The following is a 23,559-nucleotide window of genomic DNA, read 5'->3' as shown; positions in this document are numbered from 1 at the left end:
TAAATATTTCAACTGTATGAAAGGTTAACACTTTGAATATGTTTAGGAGATGTAGTAAAAATAACAATAACTTTATAAAAAATATTATTGTATATTTGTCAACTGAAAATTAAACAATATCTTAAAATAATTTTGCTTATCAGTATTTCGCGAAACGAAAACAGCTAACACTTAGGCCACGATACAAAGGCCAATTTTAATATTGTATTGTTTTGCAAATAAACTATCCATATCGTGTTTCTGAACGAAACAAATTACGCTACTCAATGCACCTCTTAATTTCTAAAAAAAACTGATATACATACGATTCTAGACAATAACTTTACAATATACGGATTGATTTAAAAAACAGCCAATTTAAATTTTTCTTCAATTATTCTAATAGCAGCAAACCAGTATAATATCCAAATTTAATAGTTAGAAACTGCGTAACGTTTAAACCCTGTAAATATCATACCTATTAAATCTCCAAATCAAGTCTAATTCTTAAACCAATCCGCAATAATTAACAATAAAAATAGCAAAATATAAACTATCATAAAGTTTATAATAAAATATGCTAACTCATGTAGAATATTAAATATGTAATGATCGACATAACATTGTAACTTAATCTAAGGATTATTGTAAACTTCTGTTAGTACCATGTTAAGGTATTGTTTGTTAAATAAATTAGAATTAAATAAAACCTGCCGTCTCGGTTCGTTTGAGCGATATTAAAGCTGGAAGCAAAACCGATACTAATAACTCCAAATATTTACATTCTCATTTAATAAAAGGTTACAGTAAAGTGTAAAAAGTACAAATTTGAAGTAATTAAGAAATTTACTTGGACCTCGTATTAAAAACGATTTACAGTCAGAAAGAAGTAAGGTAAGTTTAATATTTGTCTAACTACATTGCTTTAGATTTAAAACGTGCATTTTCTACTGAAAATGATGTTTTATGCTCTAATCTAGTCTCGGTTTAAAAATCGATATAAAGTTAAAAACACTTGGATAAGTAGTACATTTGAATGCGACCTTCCAAAGATCGTCAGTTGTTATGAGACAAATTTAAAGATAGGGGATATTACACAAACCTATGCGTAGGGGGAGCCTCTAGCAAATACTGAGGGCCTACCGCGAAACACGAAAATCGAAATTTCGTTATCTGCCTCTCTAATACTCTTGCATATTGGAGCGGTTAAGAGGCAGATAACGAAATTTTGATTTTTGCGTTTCGCTGTAAACAAACCGCCTCTTGATGCATCAATGGCATAGTGAAAACTTCTCGAAAAACTGTTTAAGGCATAGTAGTGCTAGTGCTTCTCTCTGGTAGCAGAACAATGCAGTAATACTCCCTATTCATGAGAATGCGTTTGCCCAACGGCCTTTGTGTCGCAAACAATAATAAATACTCTTAAAGATTATACACGTTTGACTGGAATTTATTGTTATGGTATGTTAAGTGTTCCAAATTGTACTCGAATGATTATTGGATCAAAACGTATGTTATTAGAGTACAAAAAACACACATGAACTAAAACTTGAAGTATCATTATCAATATATTGGTTTCAGTACTATAACAATGTTATCGTAGTAATGCAATATTGAATTTGCCATTTACGTTACTTGTTGCTGTGACAACATTTGATAGAATTCGTCTCATGATTTTACACTGAATATTCTTTGTTAAATTTTGTACACACATTGTGGTATAAGAAATAAAATGAGTAAAATTAGGAAATGTGGTTACATAAAAAAATATATGGATTTATTCCATCAACAAATTCCACCAGATAAAAAAATTATCAAATAAATAAAAGAAAACAAGTTTTGCTTAATCCTGTTCATAAGGCTTGTAAATATTTTACTTTTGCTCTTTTAGGTTAAACAATCCTATTATAGGCGCCCTAAATCAATAGTTAAAGACTATATAATCTACTGGTGTCAATGACAGGGTCTTCGGGCGTCAATAATTAGATTACTTAACCTTCTATCTCACCAAAACTTTAAAACACATATATTCCTTCAAGATGGTCGCATTAGTAATTGAAAAATAGTTTATAACTATACGTAGATATTTTTCTGGCAGGAACAGAATTTGCTTAGTGCTTACCACAATAAAAATATCGACAATCTTGTTATCGATAAGTACATACTTACTACTTCAACGAAGTATACATATTTAAGTAAAAGAGAAAGAGGGTTATTAATACATCAGTGCGATACTGTTAATAATAAAAAACTAAGATACACCTACACTGTAGCCATATACAGAGACACAGACACAGATTTGCTATGGGATCAAAAATGGGCTTAATATAGTACATGTTGTATCATTCTGCGTCAATTTGAAAGACAATTTGGGTGTGTATTTATCATGGAGTGACTTATGGGAGAATTAATTCAGTGACAAGAAGAAAGAAAGTTACAAAAGGGTTTCAATTTGTTTTCTAAAGTATGTAAAATATAAATAAATTTATAGTTTTGTTACTATTATCTATTTTTAACGCACCCTATTACCCTATATTTTTCTTTGTATTACCTCTATCACGTTGAAGTGGCACTTATCGATAACAGGACTGTCGATGTTTTTATTTTGTCAAACACTTAGACGTCAACGTTCGTGCTACCAAAATATCTAGGTATATTTATAACTATTATAAATTTTACCTTGATTTTAAGATCAACAATCACTTACATGTTTATAAGGGCCGTTAAAGATTTTGGTAAGATATGTTAGGAGCTAACTCTAACATCTGTTCACTTGGCGGAATCCTTGGACGAATGGTTGTTGGTCTCTTCAGTCTTATCACCATCACCATAGAATTTTGGCTGAAACATAACAATCAATGTATAGTTGATGTACTATTGCCGGCTCTGGGGTAAATATGTATGGTTTAACCTTTTTATCTCCACAGTCGACCATAGCCGACAAAGCTATAAAATTAACCTAAACACGGTCAGAGATCACACACACACACACACACAATCTGATAAACCTTACGGCTTCTTGTAATAGAGCAGCGAACTAGATATATATCCCGAGAGGCTTGCCATGGCCCAAATGTATACAATACAGGGCACGGACCGTGAACCTGTTAATACGTTTTAATAAAGTTTCCTATTGCGTATTAAATAAAATAGTCTTGGATGTCACAAGGAAAGTTAAGGACATGTCTGTGTACATACATATGTACTTGAAATCGGGTAGACAATGAATGTATTTATATGTATTGCTTAAGACAACGGGGACAATATTAGAAGTTAGTTATTTACAAGTTTTCCGAGAAAAAGGTTAACTTTCGGAGTAATAGTGGTATTTACTAAGTACTTTTGTAAATATCACTACTACTCCAATACAGGAGTCTTAAAAATTATGGTGGAAACTTCGCCTACTTACTACTAATTCGTGTAGAATCACTTACATCTCATTCCTAGGAATGAAAACAAAAGAGATGCAGATGTAGAGTGGTATTTGCGCAAAAGAGGCGAAGTGAATCTGCCAGTTACCATCAAAGTATGTAATGCGTATGATGAGAAATATGAAGTGGGAGCAAATTATAGCGATGTGGATGGCTAATAAATGGAAGTAAACATATTATGTATGACAGAAACTTGCAAGACATTAAAAAATCTAACACGCTTCAATCAAAAATCAATAAAACATAACAAAGAATACAACAACTGATGAGTAGAAACAAAACAAATTAAATTAGTTACAAGCATTGACATATATATCTAAGGACGGGCCTTACGGGCAATAAGAATGGGGCCAGTACAGCGGTGTCACGCACACGAATTCGAGCCAATCGTGCAATCTTAACGCCACAACGCGATAGGTTGATGAGTTCGCATCACGCGCGCGATTGGTCGCAACTAGTTGCGTTAGATTGCACGATTGGCTCGAATTCGTGTGTGACACCGCTGAACCACAGTCTAAGAAATAATGCAGTCGGTCGACGAAGGCGTCTAGACAGGGCAACCGTGCGGGGTGCGGGGTGCGAGGGACGGGGGCGGGAGGGGCGGTCCCTGAGTTTCATACTCGCCATTGTTCGTATTCAGGGATATGATTTTGAGGGCTGACGCGTGTCTTGTAATTATCAATCAATTTGTGCATAATTAAAATATTGCATACGACATGTGCTAATTGTTTGTTTCAGTGTCAACAAAATATATCATATATGATATCAATTTTTTAATTCAAAATGGCGGACATGTTTTATAGCTTATTTTAAGAAATTACGAGTAGTTTAAGATGCAAGCAAAAAATGTTTCTAGCTTCTGTTTGTATATGTATCATGTTAGTATTTGATGTTTTAATTATTTTTGAGAGTCCTCGGGGTGCCATTTACAAAAATGATATCCAAGATGATGATGATGATGATGACAAGATGGTGGACATTCATTTTTCTTAAAAATCGATATGGGTGTCATCTCCGAGGTTCCTTGGGGTTCCAATTACGAAAATGACGTCCATTATGGAATCCAAGATGGCGGACATTATTTTTTCTTAAAAATCGATATGGGTGTCATCTCCAAGGTTCCTCGGGGTTCCGATGACGAAAATGACATCCATTTTGAAATCCAAGATGGTGGACATTAACTTTTCTTAAAAATCGATATGGGTGTCATCTCTGAGGTTCCTCGGGGTTACGATTACGAAAATGACGTCCATTTTGGGGGGTTTTATGGGTGCAGATTTCAAAAATAAAGTCCATTTTAGAATTAAAGATGGTTCACATCACTGCTACACACATCGATACCCATTTCAATAAGTGACGTCCGCCATCTTTATTTTCAAAATAGATGCCATTTTTGAAATCTACACCCTCTAAAACCCAGAAAACAACACCCATGATGACTTTTTCAAAAAAGTGACGTCCGCCACCTTTATTTCCAAAATGGACGCCATTTATAAAATTAGTACACATACATACATACATGAAACCTAAAAACATTTCCCTCCTCTTTTGGGCAGTTGTGTAAGTCTGCGACAACCCTAGGTAGGTACGGTGACCTTGAGCGGTGTCGGCATTTACGCTAACATCAAAGGCCCACTGTTACTTTTTACACTGTGGCTGAACTAGCACCTTCTTAGTGCCCGTAAGGCCTGTCCTTAGATATATATGTCAATGGTTACAAGTAAAACCTTAAACAACAGACCTCCAGAACATCTCAAATGCCTAGTTCATCTATAAAGGAGCTTGTATAAAACCGACAAAAACAAACACAAATAAACTCAAACCACCAAAGTGCCGAAGCATGAATGAGCTTCACTTACTCAATCTGAATTTGTACTATACTGTTGTGACTTTACTTCCAAATCCATTTTTGACACCATTATAACTTGTAAATCCCTAGAAATAAACAATCACGCATTGATATTCAAAATCTTCATAAATAAAATAATAAATACAGGGTTAATTTTACATATAAAGCTGAAAATATCACACACACATTGACAAATACTACTTATATAGCAGTCCCATTACATTTACTTATATAGCACACCCATTAAATACTATGAATATTTTATTGAGTATCCCTCTGACGTCGGCTTAAGTAACAATAGTTATTTGTTTTACAAGGGGGCAAAGTTGTTGTTTAACCGCTCGTGCTAATATTGATACCTGAGCAAGCGAAAGATTTCAAAATTAAACCACGAGCATAGCGAGTGGTTCGAGAAGTAGAATCTTGAGCGTTGCGAGGGTTTCAAGGCACGAGGGTTAAACAAACTTTGCCTCCGAGTGAACTACATTTTTTTTTACCACACCAACGCGAGGAAAATACTAACTATGAGATATAAAAAAAATCAAACCTAAATAAATCCAAATGAACGTAATAAAAAAATATCATTCAAAAGCATGATTTAGAAGTCAATTCTACCAGCTATCTTAAGGAAACAACTCAAAATTTGCATCTGATTACTTTTCCCCACATTTGGATAAAATGCAACTTTCTTATTAGTTTTTGAACAATCAAGAGGGTCTTTACCAGTTGGTGTGGTGAAAAATCTTTATCTCCTTCAAACATTGAGAGGTTTTGCGAGTTAAAGCGGTCTTAACATTGGATGCGTATTCACACACGGGCGTGCGAGCGGAACGTCGCTATATACGTGCACAGCGGTGTCTCGCTGCCACCCGGATCCGCGTTAGACTTTAAGACTTAGATAAGTATTCATAGTATGTGTGTACCTCATCATGCTTCTCGTCGGCGCGGTCGTCGTCGTCGTCGCTGTCGTCGTCGGCCGACGAGTCGCCGCCCGAGCCGGCGGTGTCCGACGACGGTTTCACTGTAATGTTTCGGTCAGTTTATATATGGACTAGATTGCGCAGACGCCGTATCATGAAGTATTTTATAAATAACTAGCGACCCGCCCCGCCTTAACATTTTTTTTATTTATTCTTAATTTTTATAGCGGCTTCTGTACGCTCGTGGTGACGTACACCTAAACCTACCCTCAAGAACGATGTATACTGAGTATCAAGATTCAACATAGGTTGGATATGGGAAATATTTGCAAAAGACACGAGGTTATAATACGCGCCTAAGACTTCGTAAACTTGTTCGAACTTGTAAGCGTGAATCTGTGCGTCGTGTCGCTAACCCTCAGGTATGGTATAAGGGCAAGCGAGGTTCCCTGTAGCGGAATCCTTAATTGTGCAGGCTGTACCTTAGTAAACACAAATATTCAAAATTGAGCTTCGAACTTGACAGCTAAAAATGCTATAATTTATTCGATGGTTATAAAAATAAAACTTATCTTCGGAAGGCCCAAAGTCATAGCTAGGAATTATTCAGTTAGTAATTAAGTAAGTAGTTAATCATCTAAAACAGAGTTGCATTTGTTTTGTTTCATTAAATCTTTAAACAAAATAAAATCAACTGTATTCCCTGGACTACACGTGGGAATTTCAATGGCAAATTTTGGACTTTTCATTTGTATGGCTCAGCCTTAGCAGGATAAGGCGTCGTAAAGCGCCATCTATGCCAGTCAAGAGCATTATTTTTTTCTACTCTACAACTAAATTAAGATGGTATCCGGTCGGTTCGGTCGTTGAAATTAAAAGAACTAAATGGGCAACTTATTCATCATAAGCATATTCATTCAACGCGCGTTTGTCTTTTGTACTACATTTTTGTTTTCTGAGATATTTACCAATTTTCATTAATTATTTAGGTTTTATAGTAAAAAAGTATTATTTTAGATAACTCATAGAAAAAGTATTGCATAAATAAGCTTTTCAATATCGTACCTTACTTAGGCAACTCAGCAAGCTCCGTTGCTCGGTACTCGACTGAAAAGCTCTCTATTATGTCACGATTCGATCGCTTCTTTTAAACTTAAGCTTAGAAATTTTCTGCTGGATAAACAAAAGTGTAGTACTTAGGCAACCGTGCACACTCACACACATACGCACACACAAAGACACAACAAGTATATATATTCATTAAGATATGGGTTTATATATATTATATAGATTAAGAACCTTAATTTAAGACTTATAATTCCACTCTTCTGATTTTTTATTTTTCTTTTGTGTTTGTTCTTTATGTTCATTAAAAGATTAGTAAGTAAATATTCGAATTCTATGTTTATGTTACAAATGCTGTGTATATTTTCTTGGATATTGGTATCTAAAAAAACTAGATGCTTCTAGTTTTTTTAGATATAGTTCTAGATTTAGTTCTAGTTTTATAATTAGTTTTACCAGGCTTCACTGAAAACCAGCGTTCCGTAGTGTGTCGTAAGACTAACTTCGGGACATCAAGCTTAGTGAAGACCTTTTAGCGCAATTTTCTATGTACAATTAAATATTAATTTAAATTTTGTAACTTATTGTGCTAATAAATATTTCTTATTCTTATCGTATACTAGTATTTTATACAATCGTGATATAAAATCTTACTTAGAAAAGTACGCAATTATATTTTGGTATACGAAATATTAATTCAGCCATTAAAGTCGACGAGTAGAAAAAGTCTCACAGTGAATAAATAAATGAATATCGCGGGGCGCGCGCGCTCGCGGGTGAGCTCGTCGTAGCACTGCAGGCACACGCGCAGCGGCTTGTATACTGACCGGGCGTGCTGGCGGGCTGGTCGGGCTGCGCGGGGCGCGCGCGCTCGCGGGTGAGCTCGTCGTAGCACTGCAGGCACACGCGCAGCGGCTTGTATACTGACCGGGCGTGCTGGCGGGCTGGTCGGGCTGCGCGGGGCGCGCGCGCTCGCGGGTGAGCTCGTCGTAGCACTGCAGGCACACGCGCAGCGGCTTGTATACTGACCGGGCGTGCTGGCGGGCTGGTCGGGCTGCGCGGGGCGCGCGCGCTCGCGGGTGAGCTCGTCGTAGCACTGCAGGCACACGCGCAGCGGCTTGTATACTGACCGGGCGTGCTGGCGGGCTGGTCGGGCTGCGCGGGGCGCGCGCGCTCGCGGGTGAGCTCGTCGTAGCACTGCAGGCACACGCGCAGCGGCTTGTATACTGACCGGGCGTGCTGGCGGGCTGGTCGGGCTGCGCGGGGCGCGCGCGCTCGCGGGTGAGCTCGTCGTAGCACTGCAGGCACACGCGCAGCGGCTTGTATACTGACCGGGCGTGCTGGCGGGCTGGTCGGGCTGCGCGGGGCGCGCGCGCTCGCGGGTGAGCTCGTCGTAGCACTGCAGGCACACGCGCAGCGGCTTGTATACTGACCGGGCGTGCTGGCGGGCTGGTCGGGCTGCGCGGGGCGCGCGCGCTCGCGGGTGAGCTCGTCGTAGCACTGCAGGCACACGCGCAGCGGCTTGTATACTGACCGGGCGTGCTGGCGGGCTGGTCGGGCTGCGCGGGGCGCGCGCGCTCGCGGGTGAGCTCGTCGTAGCACTGCAGGCACACGCGCAGCGGCTTGTATACTGACCGGGCGTGCTGGCGGGCTGGTCGGGCTGCGCGGGGCGCGCGCGCTCGCGGGTGAGCTCGTCGTAGCACTGCAGGCACACGCGCAGCGGCTTGTATACTGACCGGGCGTGCTGGCGGGCTGGTCGGGCTGCGCGGGGCGCGCGCGCTCGCGGGTGAGCTCGTCGTAGCACTGCAGGCACACGCGCAGCGGCTTGTATACTGACCGGGCGTGCTGGCGGGCTGGTCGGGCTGCGCGGGGCGCGCGCGCTCGCGGGTGAGCTCGTCGTAGCACTGCAGGCACACGCGCAGCGGCTTGTATACTGACCGGGCGTGCTGGCGGGCTGGTCGGGCTGCGCGGGGCGCGCGCGCTCGCGGGTGAGCTCGTCGTAGCACTGCAGGCACACGCGCAGCGGCTTGTATACTGACCGGGCGTGCTGGCGGGCTGGTCGGGCTGCGCGGGGCGCGCGCGCTCGCGGGTGAGCTCGTCGTAGCACTGCAGGCACACGCGCAGCGGCTTGTATACTGACCGGGCGTGCTGGCGGGCTGGTCGGGCTGCGCGGGGCGCGCGCGCTCGCGGGTGAGCTCGTCGTAGCACTGCAGGCACACGCGCAGCGGCTTGTATACTGACCGGGCGTGCTGGCGGGCTGGTCGGGCTGCGCGGGGCGCGCGCGCTCGCGGGTGAGCTCGTCGTAGCACTGCAGGCACACGCGCAGCGGCTTGTATACTGACCGGGCGTGCTGGCGGGCTGGTCGGGCTGCGCGGGGCGCGCGCGCTCGCGGGTGAGCTCGTCGTAGCACTGCAGGCACACGCGCAGCGGCTTGTCGCTCTGCCCGCGCAGCACGTAGCGCTTCGACGAGCACGGTCCGCACACCACCGACCCACATTTGCGGCAATGGTGCTACAACATCATACCCATTTTATATTGGATGATCCTATTACATTAACTAACTTATTTACAGGAAAAATAATTAATACTTTGGCGCGCATGGTTACAATAGCCCAATATGACTCATGCATTCGTGCAGTAGGCGTGGCGTTCAAAGGATTAATGGCGTTCCGTCGAGCGGTTAATACACTGAGTCGGAACCGGATGCGGTGACGATAACTGTGAAAGCTAAGCTTATTCTTAGTAGATAGATTCATGCATGTGCATTATTGTGCATACATGGAAATATAAGAAAACGAAGAATAAATTAATCGGAATATGCAAAATCCAGTGGGTCGGCCCAGATACCGCTGGAGCGACAGTGTACAGGCGGATCTGTGCCAACTCAGGGCCGACAACTGGCGGGAGGTGGCACGAGATCGGGACAGGTGGCGTTCTCTCGTTTTGGAGGCCAGGACCCTCTTTGGATCACTGCGCCACAATAGTTAGTTATGCAAAATATAAAAATGATTGCACATTTGTGATGTTTATTGTTTACACACACACGGGCGCACATTTCTTGTTAGAATATTAACTTCATGAGTGTCTTACCTCGCACGTCGAATGGCGATCCCTATGATCGTTCCTTGAAGTCTCATTTGGTTAGGCTTAATATAAAAAGCAATTGAAAAAAATATATTTTTACCGTATTTTTATTCCTTAAATGATACATTTATAAAGATGAACTGTCATAATGACCATCATTCGACGCGAGGTATAATAAATATGGAAGGTAGAGGTAAGAAATGCAATCTCCATGTACCAGAACGTGCTACAACACCTAGAATATTAAAAAAAAAACAAATCATAGACAGCGCACTCCACTCCGTCAATAACGCCTAGTTTCTTAGCTACTCTAGCACTACTCTGGAGAGTTTTTGAACTATTACTTATAACTGACACTTTTGCAATAGTTCTGCCTATGGAGATTGCATTCCTTAATTCTACCTTTCATAATAATAAAGATGGATGACTTACTCTCCTGTTGAGGACAGTGAACTGTGTCTTCTTGCAGTGCATACAATTGGACGCCTCGTTGTCGGGCACCCATACTGCGGCGTGCTCCGATGGTGGCTGTTTTCCGCCTGGGAACATATCAATGTTACAAATGCGGGACAAAATAGGCAGTATCGTCAGGTGACAACCATAACTCTACTACAGCTTCAGAGCCATAGTGAACCGTAGTAGTACCAAAACAAGGTTGATTTTTGTTTAATAGTTTTTTGTCAAATTAGTGAGCTTTAGCTGTCGATATACAAATTAAATTGTGTGATGTCACACAATACGTCCCTTTTGTTGACTCCATAATAAGGTATTCACGTAAAACAGGATAGCTGATTCGACTCAATCGCCTATTGTCCATACACATGTTTCGTGCAAATGCATGACCTTTTCGTTTTAAATTAGAAGGTCTACATTATTGAGTCTTGTACCAAAAACATATATGAAGGTCAATAAGGATAAGTCGTACATTAGGCCCTGTTTACACATTGATATACATACATGATGACATACTGAGCAACTTTTACATGGGACCAACCCCAAGATCGCGAAAAAAATTGTGTTTCATACACTTTGGCTCTCTGACCTTGATATTTTGTATGGGAGAGTAAATTTTTTTTGAGTTTTCGGCGTTGGTCCCATTGTAAAAGTTGTTCAGTATGACCTATTTATTCAGTCCGTAAATTATTGCAAGTGACTAGATACACCCTGTATATGTAGCGAGTCCATACATGTGCTACTTGTGTTTAGTGGCATATTCATACTGAACTCGCACTGAGCACTAATCAATGTGTAAACAGTTACACTTATCCCGCATCGGCCCTTACCCATACCTTACCCTAAAAATCTACAGGAAATTCTTGTATAAGTATCAATATATACACTCATACAAGAGAGTGTTTGTTGATGCTCCATTGTCTACTCGTCACTGCTACAAAATGACCAAAGGTTAACTTCTGTTTTTTTTAATGTTCTAGTAAAGATTGTACACGATAAAACCCGGCCACGCATGATATGGTAAACCTTTTAAATGAATGTGCATTTTCAAGCAGCACTTTTGTAATAATTTGTGGTTATGTAACTACTTTTTGACAAAATAATGCTTACAATATGACTTTCAATGCTTGGAGTAGAAAGTCTTCCAGACTACCTCAATTAGAAAAGAAGAGAGTTTCAAAAAGTAATGAGCATAAAACAGCTTAATATGAAAATATAAACACAATGGTGGCATTGTAGCAGGAAGCACCGAAAAAAATATTTTTCTACAATACTACCAGAACGTATAGTAGTTAAAAATATAGTTATACCTACTAAAATCCGGTAGTAATAACAAAAAATGATGTATCGTGTAAAACTTGTTTTTTAAACATCACTGTTTAATTCTAGTTAAATGCAATTTAGTACTGCTTACAATTTCGTTGTATATTTAAAGATGCAAGTGTTGTAAATATTAAACGTTTGTCTCGTTTAATATATGCATCGTAACACTAACTATTGATATGTAAAAATAAAGATACGAGTGTACACGTTACAAGTTATTATGTTATGGCTACTATAATGCATTGTATTCTGAACAAATAAAACAGTTGTGCCAACACCATGGTGTATGCGCCGGTGGCGGGGGGGGGAAGGAATTGCGCAAGTCACGGAACAGCCATTGCCCCAGCGTCTTTCGTTGCGACGGTCGGTGTTTTTATTTACTTAGATCCTGTCCATAATTTAACTGTAAACTAGTACAAGTGTATAGTATAAGTGTGCTTAAAAACTTGTCTGTTTTGTGAACATGGACGAAGACCTAAGAAACCATCTAATAACGTGGAACCTGGAGGAATATACGGAAATTTTCGAAAGTAAGTAAAAGCTGATGTTATGGTCGAAATTAATGTTTGTCATCACTCGCCTGTATTCATTATTAATAAATAATTATGAATGCTTTGTATTCAATTCCGCTGTAAAATAGTTTTAGCCATATACTTGAGGTGTGGTGTGTGGTTGTACTTACCTAGTTTGTGTTTGATACCTACATAATTATTTCGCGTGACGACATATTTATTGTAACAAAATGGCGTCATTTTATGGCTATGCATTTTATCCATGTTATTTATCGACGAGAGTGATATTATAACTCATATATTCATAAAACAAGTAACTTGAGCAGTTATTTTGCCTTTTCTAACTAGGTTGTTGCACATTAGGGTTGACGCATATATACGTATTTATTAAGTAAAATACAAAAACTATGTTTTAAATTAATTATTTATTTGTTCTCAGGTGCAGCCACTACTCTAAAAGTATAACCAAATCCCTCGTGGGGGGCAGTCTTGTTAACCTAACCTGCTAGACCCTTTAATTTATACTGTTCTTGATATACTTTAAATAATTTGAAGATGCTTTATAATTATCATTATTTAGAAAACCAATAATAAAGCGTTTGATTTTATTTCTCGTATTATTTTACTTTTAAATTGTCTACGATTTGTGCGGTGTACTGGTTATATATTGTTCACGTAACCAGAACCCACTGTGCTGAAGGGACTTCTAAACGGGCCATATTTTGACTGCAATACGTGGCCGGCAACTATTAGTGTCCCTTTCTAACATGTGAGTAAGAGGACACCAATAGTTGCTGGCCACATATTGCAGTGAACATATGGCCCGTTTAGAAGTCCCATTAGCACAGTGCGTTCTGGTAACGTGAACAATATAAAACCAGTACACCGCACAAATCGTTCAGTTACACATACCAAATACCTTGTTATAACAACAGGATAGGAACGTATATGTTACTGTATTATTTAGTAACCATTAACAGACCGGCTAATTGGGTTTACTAAAAGTCTTATACCCACTACTAGGGTGCATGGGTATACATTACATTTCTGCACTTTATGAATTACTATACGCTTCATAGAGTTAACAAATTTAATTTAACCAGAATGGTCTGGTTATGTTTACAAAGTGTCCTGTCGTCACATATACAACAAGACAGTATAGTACAGCTAACCAGATTCTGGTTACCAGTACCAGGTTTTTTTTTCAGTGAGCGAGTGAAGATTATAAGAAAACGCTGGACGGAAAATTAAAGGTACGATGTAGGATATTCGCCATAAACTTACAGAAGTCCGAACATTGTAATATTATTGTATTTTTATTGTCTAGTACTATAATTACAGATTATTAAAATAAATGAACTGCTTGAATAAGTGGATTCGGTAAAAAGATATACCAGATCATGCACGGCCGGATTTTATCGTGTACAGTTTTTACTACCTATTATGTTATTTAGCGGTGGTTACTAGGAATACCAGCAGATTTCTACCTAAGCAAAATGTGTGTATTATTCGCCTCGCCATAACAGGTACACACGCCTGTAAAGTGCATATCCACTTATTGAATGGAATGCACTTTTGCAGTTTCCTGTACCTACAAATTAGTGACTGGTAGTTCTATCTAGTGCAGCAAACATTTAAAACAAGAAATGTAATCTTATAGCGCTGTTTTGATATCCCATATACTAAAGTGAAATTCCGTTGACTAATTGACTACTACGTTTTCATTTTTAAAAAATCGGCAAAATTTTCTTCACAACTTCGCGATCTAACTGTTATTTTAGTGTCTGGGATACAAAAACAAAGTTTAGCCAGTGGTTCCTTACTTTTCCTGAGCAAGTCTTCTATGCATTTCTCTATGTGTGCCATCCACTCCTCCTTCTCGGTGGCCGTGGCCGCGTACACCGCGAACGACTTGGACGCCGTGCGGATAAGCCAGCCGTTGCGATATTCTAGACAAATAAAGCAAAGTTGACCCTTTCGATGCGTGTAGTGGTTATAAATCGAAAAGATTGGATGGGATCCTTATCATACACAGACGATAGGTTAATCTATTAATTTCCGTTACCTAATGGTTGCTTTGAAGAGATTGGTTTTATTTGCCGCCTGTTATTTAGCTCTACTTGAGTCGCGGTATTATCTGTATATTCTCTTCTATTGAGGTGCATGATAATGCGAATTTGTATAAGAAATAAAGATGGTTTATCTTTGATTTCCTGTAATTTTCTTTTTTGGACCATGTCACCATACAAACCGAAAAATAAAAGGACTCTTAGGCTCGGTAGTTAATCCTCTAAGGTGTATAATCAAAGCACTACTATGCCATAATAAAAGAAAGACATCATCATCATTATAAAATATTGGAAATATCTCTTTTGTGTGGTTGATAGGGACACCCGGAACACCTATGAGTATTGATTTAAATGTCACTCTGTGACGCATAATAATAAGCACATTATAACATACTTAGTATTTTTGATGGAATTATAATAAGTTTTTGGCAACAATTTCATTGTTGGTACAAGCTTTTATCGCGGACTGTACTTTTTTTCCCACAGGCAACTAATACTCATCGAGACAATACTAAAAACCCCAAACACAATTAGGTTGCGTTGTTTTATCACAGAGTTCCTATAGCTACCTCTTGTCTCCATCATCAGATCAGCTTGATGGTACCATAATATTGCATTGCCACCCGACTTACATATGTATGCAAATTTTCAGCTTCATCGGAAACCGGGAAGTGGGTCAAATTTAACTTGCAAGATTTGTCCCATACATGGCAAGTTAAATAAAAGCTTGTAAAATAGTGTTACGTTATTTTATCATATCATGTTCAAATATATTATCACTTCAATCCCCTTTTTTATAATGATGTAGACTTAACACAAAAAGGACGTGTCAATGTAAATTAAACCTTATTACGCCTACATTAAGTTACATTTTTTGGATGGTGTCAAGTGTAAGTTCAACAAGATAGTGTTAGTATTGATCTTGATATCGTTATTTGTTTATTTGGTCACGTACGTATATCAGAAATGAGTACCAAGTGTATTCAAGAGTTGAATTTTAAGGAATTTTGGCTATTTTTAGTTGAAATTATTAATAACAATTAATTTATATATTTATTTTCAAATGGTTGTTTTACCATAACCTGCAAGATTACCTATGTGTAGAAATAAGATAATATCAATAAAAATGCCTCAATTAAACAAATCTTTAGGGACAATCTTACACAGATCGACCTAACACCAAATTAATTGTAAGTAAAGCTTTTACTATGGGTACGAGGCGAAGATATACATACTTATAGATACATAAATACATTTTTAAATACATAGATAGCATATATTACTCAGGAAAAATATTCGTTAACACATTTAGTGCCAGCATGTGCTACGCGCTACGAGCGTAGCCGATGACAAGTGAAAACCCGTATGCAGCGACAAACGACTACAGACTGAGCACCCGCCTGGCGGGTTACTGGCAGTTGAGAGCCCTCGGAGCACTGCACTGCTGCACGCGTCCATACAAAAAGAGAAAATGTTTTTCACTTCTAAACATTTACAATGTGTTGTTTCTTCTTTAAAAAAAATTGGCAATTTTTTTATTTTCATAAATGCGTTATCTATAATATATTATGCCGAAAGGATAGACATCAAAATCAAAGTGATTTGTTAAGATTTAGTAGGTGGAAACCATTTTCTACGAAATAGGACATGGACAAAACGGTTTCATAGAAAAAGTACCGTTATTTCGGTAGGATCGCAAAGCTTCGCTCAATTAGGGGGGGAGGGGGTGAGGGTCGGCAACGCGCATGTAACTCCTCTGGAGTTGCAGGCGTACATAGGCTACGGAGACTGCTTACCATCAGGCAGGCCGTATGCTTGTTTGCCACCGACGTAGTATTAAAAAAAAAGCTATTTTTCCCTCTTAACGTGGTTCGCTTTCCATACACAAAACGCCTTTTATTAAGTAATTACACACTATTACTACATAAATATAGGCGCATCTATCTATTTTGGGATAAGCTAAAGCTTTGTTTCATACAGAAATTTCGCAAAAAACGTTATTTGGTTGTTACATTGATAAACAATATGACGGTTTTTTGCGTAACGTAAAGCGCACCACCTTAATGCGCTAAAAAACACACTAATAAATACCCTTACCCAGATTCGAACCTAGGAACTCCTGTTTTATCAGCAGTGTCACTAACAACTAGGCTAGGAGGCCATTAATTAAAGATAAATAGAGACCCCATACTCATATTGCTGATATTTTTCTTTAGACGAGCCCTTGATGTTTAATTTTTGCTTGAGTGAACTGAATTGATGAGCTTGTATATTAGGCTGTTATTTTTTCACCAGACATCTTGAGGTCTCACGGACCCCAAGAAGTCTGTGAGGCACACAAGTAAAGCACTCTTATAGAATAGCTGGCCAATGTAATTTGGTGCTTATGATTTCATAGTAAAAGTGACATAAGCATCAGCTGGTTTCTTGGTAGAAGCCATAAAAGTATTGTGGATAATTTTGGTGCCAAATTAAGTTAAGTCTGAAGGTGATTCATCAGCACAATTTGCAAATCTACTATAAATTTCTATAATATTCATCAAATACATTTTTATTATATTTTGGGCGTCTTCTTTCCTATCCTATTCCATAGTTGTCTATAGTAATTGTTACAGTTATGATAGATATAAAAAAGCGATAATAGGATCAATTTTATTGGTTACAATGCTATCCTATTGAAAATGTGGCACCAACATGATACCTACACATATGCATGATACATTTACATTGATAAGAATAAAATATTACCTATGATTCATCACACTGATTCATTCTTCCTAACTTGTATTTAATATTTGTATTTGTATGCTTGGGACAGTTACTATGCTAATGATGAGGGTCCTGTACCATCACACTATTTATAAATAAATACCATTATTTTCAGTTCATTTTAAGCTTGACTACTTTTAAAAATTATATTAATTATTATTGTCGGGTTTTTCTGTGTAAGTTGTAATATTAATATAATGAAATTTAACCAGCTGACATATAGAAAGATAGTAGAGCTGAGCTTTGAGAATTTTAGTTGAATATATCAGTTGCGTTGACGGATGCAGCCATAAAATTAGTGCAATAAGGACAACTGCAGCTGTTGAAAAATCCTGCATATAAATCTTAAAAATCTAGGGTTCCTCCTCCAAACCTTCAATTGTTATGAAATTTTGAATTCAAATGTTAAATGAAATTATCTGTGTCAGACTGTTTGCTTTTTGGGATCTGGAATCTGATATCAATTATCAGATTTGAATACCATGCTTCTATTTGCAGCCTAGTTGATAAGACAGTTTTAGCCAATAAGAGCCCTAGCACTAAAAAAACAAAAATACCAGAAAAAGCAAAACAGTATGACACAGATATTGATAATACTCGTACTTAAAGTTATGCACTCTCTGCCTTTCATAACTCCTACAGAATACTTATATAAAACTGCAAAAGTCCTATCAGTAAGACAATTATTTATTCTAAGTGTTGCCCTCAAATACCACTCAACATTTGACTACAATAGACAACATGTAAGAAATATAGTCATAGAGCGTTCTATGTTGGGAAAAGATCCAAAAAATTTAACACAGCCTTTAGCAGAAGATTCTTTGATTTTAATGGACCATATATTTATAAATATAACTTAATAAAACACTAAATATTACATCAAAATTACGTAAATACTGAAGATATTATGAATATAATTACTTAACTATCTATCGAATATTTCTACATATTCATTTTCTCTTTTTGCATACACACACATACACATCACACACACACACACACATACACATGTTTAGATTTATAAGTTGAATTTCTCAGTATTAATAATACTAAATGTTTTTTCAATTTTTACCTAAAATTGTATAAATAAAACGTCTGCAACTAAATTTTTGGGGAGGAGCGCTGTTTACCCTAAAGTACAGGTTATACCTATTTAGGAAGCAGAGTTTCTAATTTAAGGAAATCTATGTAATTTGATGTTTATGAAATAAATTCATTCATTCATTCATACTAATCTGAGTTGAAAAAATCTTCACTCTAGGATCATAAACCACAGAGGAAACAGGTGATTATGTTTGTATGGAGAAATTACCACTCTCCTATCCTCTTAATAACTGGGTTCCAATTGCTGCTTCAGGCATGAAACCCTCAAATGATTTTAAATGAGGACATAACCAGGTAAGAGAAGCAGATACAATAATGAGCTAGCATCAAGAACTTATCTAACTCATTGGTTGTTAGTTTGGACTAAATTTAGCCTCTCATGAACTATGTAATCCGGAGCATAAGGGCCATGCCACACTGGTGCATAGTGTTGCGTTGCATCGCGCCATCACAACGCATTTAATGTGGCATGTCATAAAAAATTATGTAAAATGTGCAGTGTCAATGCTGCGAGGACACCTGCAAAGAAAAAACGCGACGTAACGCAACGCAATGCACCAGTGTGGTCTCACACTAAAGCTGTAAAGCTTATTTTAATACAAAACATTGTAGCTTTTACACATAGTTGGACAATATTGAATTAGCAAACACTTACGTCCATCATCCTTTAAAGCCTCCAGCTTCACTTCTTCTAGTGGAATGACATGTTGCTTGTTACATTTCTTTTTGTTTATGACAATGTTTCCGTAGACCAGGATGTCATTAAAGAGGAAGAACTGACGAGCTTTTGGTTTCTTCCTGCACATTTTGGTTAAGACACCCTCACCCACAAGAACTCTGCCCTGTTCTGCCAAGGGCTGAAAAACGAGAAATGGAAAATTGTTTCAGCCATGGTTATAAATACCATGACAAGAAAATGTAATCTGAAATTGTTATGGTACATATCATACATATGTACGCTGTCATGAAAAATCCTAAAGTCAAATTTGCCTTTTGTGCCGTAGACTTATCTCACTTAGTTGTCTGATAAGAGAGTAGAGTAGGTAGCATTTGCAAACTTCGAAAGTTTTTCATACTTTTCAAGCCGATCCAATTACTTCGAATTGCCTTACCTGTCCCGAACTGCCGAAGCAGTTTTCCACCATAGCAATTCTTCTTGCATTTGCCTCACTATTTACTGAAAAAACAAGAACAATCTAAGTACAGTAATTTGCGGTACAAAATCAAAGTTTGACGTCAAACTAAGTGGGCATACAATGACAGTAATGAACTTGATATAACAACCAAAAGTTAATGGTACACACATTTTTATAACGACCACAAGTTGGTGTAATTTTGATTGTTAAAATTACGTACCCAAACGGTCCACCATTATTAAATTTTATTTTGAGTTTCAGATTCCGTCAAGAATATGTGTCATTCATTCACGCAAAATATTTACAATGTTTCCATATCAATAAAATATAGTAAGTCATGATTTTATTTTATTTTTATAATACAAATTGTACAAAAATATTTTTATTTATTTATTTGATTAATGTTGATTTTTGTAACGATCTGATTATTTTTTTATCGTAAAATTATTTCTGTACTTTATTATTCATCGGTTTCTTATAGCACTGCGATTAACCGGTTTTTATTGTGAGCCTTTTGTACACTCGCTCGTGGCAAGATGCCCGGATACGGGATATGCTTTCTCTATCTATCTTAATGGCTGAACTCGTAAGTGTGAAAGAGTATGGGCCGCTGGCTGAAGTCTCGTGCCAATTTACCGTATATGTAAAATGAGCTTAAAATTCATAGACACTTGTATGCTATTTACCGTATACCATGGACAATTTCAGATCATGTGAGAGAACATCCATTTTTTGACACTAGCTGACAGATATTGGTCGATAATTCCCGTATATTTGTTCGTAAATCCTACATAAACGAGCAAAATGGGCTTCACAATTTGCGGCCCTAAACTGTCCCTATGTGGGCTTGTATTGAGTGTGTGGGGGATCATCCAGTTGGTAAGTGAACTACTCAAATTTGATGTTTTATCTTTGTGAACTTGTTGGCTACGATCTCAACCAAATCTTGAACGTTTCAGACTCTGATGGGCGTTTTCTATTATATCAGAGCAGTAGCCTTGTTGGAGGATCTTCCCCTAGAAGAGGGAACTCATAGTAGCATTGAACATTTCATCACAGAAGTGGAAACTGGATATGATCAGGTGAGACCTAAACCTCATCCATTTGACTGTAAGTAGATGTAAAACTATTCGTTTGTCTAATAATTCCTATTCAGGATTTTTTTGAGGGCAGGGACATATTTTTTGAAGATGCATGGATCCATATATCCTCAAAAAAATGCAACTAAACAATAATCATGTGACTAATTTTTAACACAATTATTTTTATTGAGTTGCATCATAACACTACTAAAATAGAATTAATGATATTTCTTGTAATAGCTATCAATTTTTTTTGTCAAATAAGTTCTTATTGGCTTCTAGTTGACTGGCACCCTAAAAAACAGTATAAGAGTCTAGCCGGAACAAAAAGTATTTAAAACCACAAATAAAAATGTTGTCAAGTTCTTTTGATTTTTTTCTGTAAAATAATTATAGCATTATTGATTGAAGTTCATAACAATGCATAGTCCGTCTAAGCTAGAAGTGCACAAATTATGAAGGACATTATGTTTTAATAGGAATTGTAGGCTTAGGATGTCACAATCTGTTACCAAAACTACAATTTGGTAAAACTCTACCCAAGTTCCCAAGTATGAAAATTAACTTATCTCTTAAAGTGGCATATGTAGTTTTTGAGTTATTAGAATTTTTATTTTATTTCAATTAATCAAATTTGAAATTTAAATGACATTATCGGTCAGGAGTTCACCGCTTACCACTCCAAGGTTTATTGTTTAAATGGTTCTAAAGTATGCTTGTAAAGCCTAATGAAAGTAAATGTAAATTTTCAGAATGCCTACAACTGCTGGATTGCGGCTCTGCTCTACGTAATCACGCTGGTGATTTCTGGACACCAATTCTGGATGAACAACCGTTCCTCAGTTAGCATGTAAATTCAATATTGGTATGAAAGTGTTAACGCTGATGTTTCTATAGTTCACATTGGTAACAGACATAACTGTAATAGTGAATTCTAGAAATACAGCCATGTGTTGCAAATCTGCTCTTAGCAACTCCATTCCATTAATAATTTATTGAATGAGTATTTGAATCTTGTAAACATAGTCAAGAGGTGTAGAAAAAGACTCATTTTGAAATGTTTTACAATTCATAAACACCCTTGGTGTGAGAGCATTATTCTTACCACCAAATTATAATAGCATAATTTCTAATGAATATGATTGATAAGTGGAAATGGTCTCTTGTTTTATTGAAAATGTTCTATTGTACAGTCTCAAACACTTTACAATTATAATTTATGAAGTAATTTATTTAATACAGAAAATTTAAAAGAAAATCCACTATTCGAAATCATTGTAATCAACATGGCAAACTTGTGGAATTTCTTTATAATAGGTATTATTACTCCTTATTGCTGTTAAATTGTACATAACGAATATCCATTGCACATTATGAAATGCTTAGTTTTTCTTGAATAAAGATATTAATGTTAGATGTGTTGTGTATTTTTAATTATTTGTTTAGAAAAGGAGTGTTGATGTATTTATAGACCATATGAAGGGCCCTTTTATTCAAACTGGTTACTACGTCTAGACCATTGTGTTGTAATAAAAAATATTATATTATTGAATGTATTGGAGTAGCAGTAATTGTAACTATAGCCTGACAAGATTTTATATTCGGCCCTGAAATGAAGGCACTACATATGGAAGGTAGAGGCAAGGAACAGAATCTCCATAGGCAGAACTGTTGCAAGTGTCCAGTTGTCAGCTATAATAGTTCCAAATCTCTCCAGCGTAGCGCTAGAGTAGCTAAGAACCTAGGCGTTATTGACGGAGTGAAGTGCGCTGTCTATGATTAGATTTTTTTCTCAAGTATTCTAGGTATTGTAGCGCCACCTATTTATGGTTTTTTGTCGGACACTTTTTGGTGTATGGAGATTCTATTCCTATAGCACCACAAGCTGGATACATATGGCAATTATGTGGTTACATCATGTCATAGAGAAATAGAAGTAAGCATAGAGCACGGACTTGTAAGATTATCCGGATAGGGTACATTGGCCAAAAAGTGTGTCCACATCAGGGGCCTTACCGCGAAAACCGAAATTCGCAAATTGCGGGGATCTTTCTCTTTTACTCTTATTAAGACGTAATTAGAGTAAGAGAGAAAAATGCCCGCAATTGACGAACTTCGATTTTCCCGGTAGGGGCCCAGAGGGCCTACCGCGAACCACGTTCGACGTGTTGCCTCCCTATCACACTTTCGTACGAATTCACAAGTGCGACAGAGATGCAACACGTCAAACGTGGTTCGCGGTAGGCCCTCAGAAGTCAAGGTGGGCCGTTGCATCTCTTTCTAATTAGGGTATATCTCCATGCTAACCACACTACGTGCCAATTATCAATATTCTCTATGCAACGTTTTTGCCACAAAGTTGTCAAAAAGAAAACTGCCGGATAAGCAATAACGCAAGCAAGAATTACAAAATGCTTCATTTTTGTGGCGTATGTTATATGTGCTTGAGTATTTGGGGTATAGTCCAACTGGTGAGAATACCTAATATAACATAGGTTCTTAAGTTTTGTACAAAGCTATGTACACGACTTTAAAATATGTGAAAGTATGTTGCTAAGCTGTAGGGTTTGGAAAATGTAAACGAAGCTACAAATTCATGTGGAGGTTCAATAAAAGCTTAATATACTTATAATTATATTGCAGATAATAATGGGCGCATTGTACAGGGTTGAATCCCTAGGTTTAATCGAGGATACTGAAGCGCATGAGTTCACGGATACCCAAGACTTTATTAATCGCACGAAAAAAAATTATAAAACTGTACGTATGTCACAAGGAAGAAA

The 23,559-nt window shown here is 37.8% G+C and overlaps 2 protein-coding genes and 1 long non-coding RNA gene across 4 annotated transcripts; 2 read left to right on the top strand and 1 right to left on the bottom strand.

Annotated features, from left to right (window-relative positions):
• Positions 1–67: 67 nt before the first annotated feature.
• On the bottom strand, positions 68–20,039 carry LOC133527591 (adenomatous polyposis coli protein 2-like). 2 transcript variants are annotated; one of them, XM_061864658.1, is made up of 9 exons: positions 19,915–20,039; positions 19,671–19,735; positions 19,214–19,415; positions 14,440–14,565; positions 10,761–10,867; positions 8,072–9,755; positions 6,183–6,280; positions 5,270–5,345; positions 68–2,820 (listed from the first exon to the last, which is right to left on the bottom strand). In XM_061864658.1, exons 1-8 carry the CDS (start codon positions 19,928–19,930, stop codon positions 5,286–5,288), a joined length of 2,358 nt encoding a protein of 785 aa, XP_061720642.1. In that variant the 5' UTR covers positions 19,931–20,039; the 3' UTR covers positions 68–2,820; positions 5,270–5,285. The 2 variants fall into 2 exon arrangements, with proteins under 2 accessions (XP_061720642.1, XP_061720641.1); XM_061864657.1 differs by lacking the exon at positions 5,270–5,345.
• On the top strand, positions 12,032–13,224 carry LOC133527611 (uncharacterized). Its single transcript, XR_009800901.1, has 2 exons — positions 12,032–12,634; positions 13,056–13,224. It is a non-coding gene; the product is annotated as an uncharacterized LOC133527611 (long non-coding RNA).
• A 367-nt stretch (positions 20,040–20,406) lies between the features above and the next one.
• Positions 20,407–22,192, top strand: LOC133527608 (ribonuclease kappa-B). The gene is made up of 3 exons (XM_061864690.1): positions 20,407–20,573; positions 20,654–20,776; positions 21,529–22,192. The coding sequence occupies exons 1-3, from the start codon at positions 20,499–20,501 to the stop codon at positions 21,628–21,630; spliced, it is 300 nt and encodes a 99-aa protein (XP_061720674.1). The 5' UTR covers positions 20,407–20,498; the 3' UTR covers positions 21,631–22,192.
• Positions 22,193–23,559: the final 1,367 nt, after the last annotated feature.

The sequence above is a fragment of the Cydia pomonella genome, chromosome 18, assembly GCF_033807575.1.
Source record: "Cydia pomonella isolate Wapato2018A chromosome 18, ilCydPomo1, whole genome shotgun sequence".
NCBI classification, from domain to species: domain Eukaryota; kingdom Metazoa; phylum Arthropoda; class Insecta; order Lepidoptera; family Tortricidae; genus Cydia; species Cydia pomonella.
The sequence above is the reverse complement of the archived record's forward strand: the minus strand, read 5'-3'. Positions and strand labels throughout refer to the sequence as shown.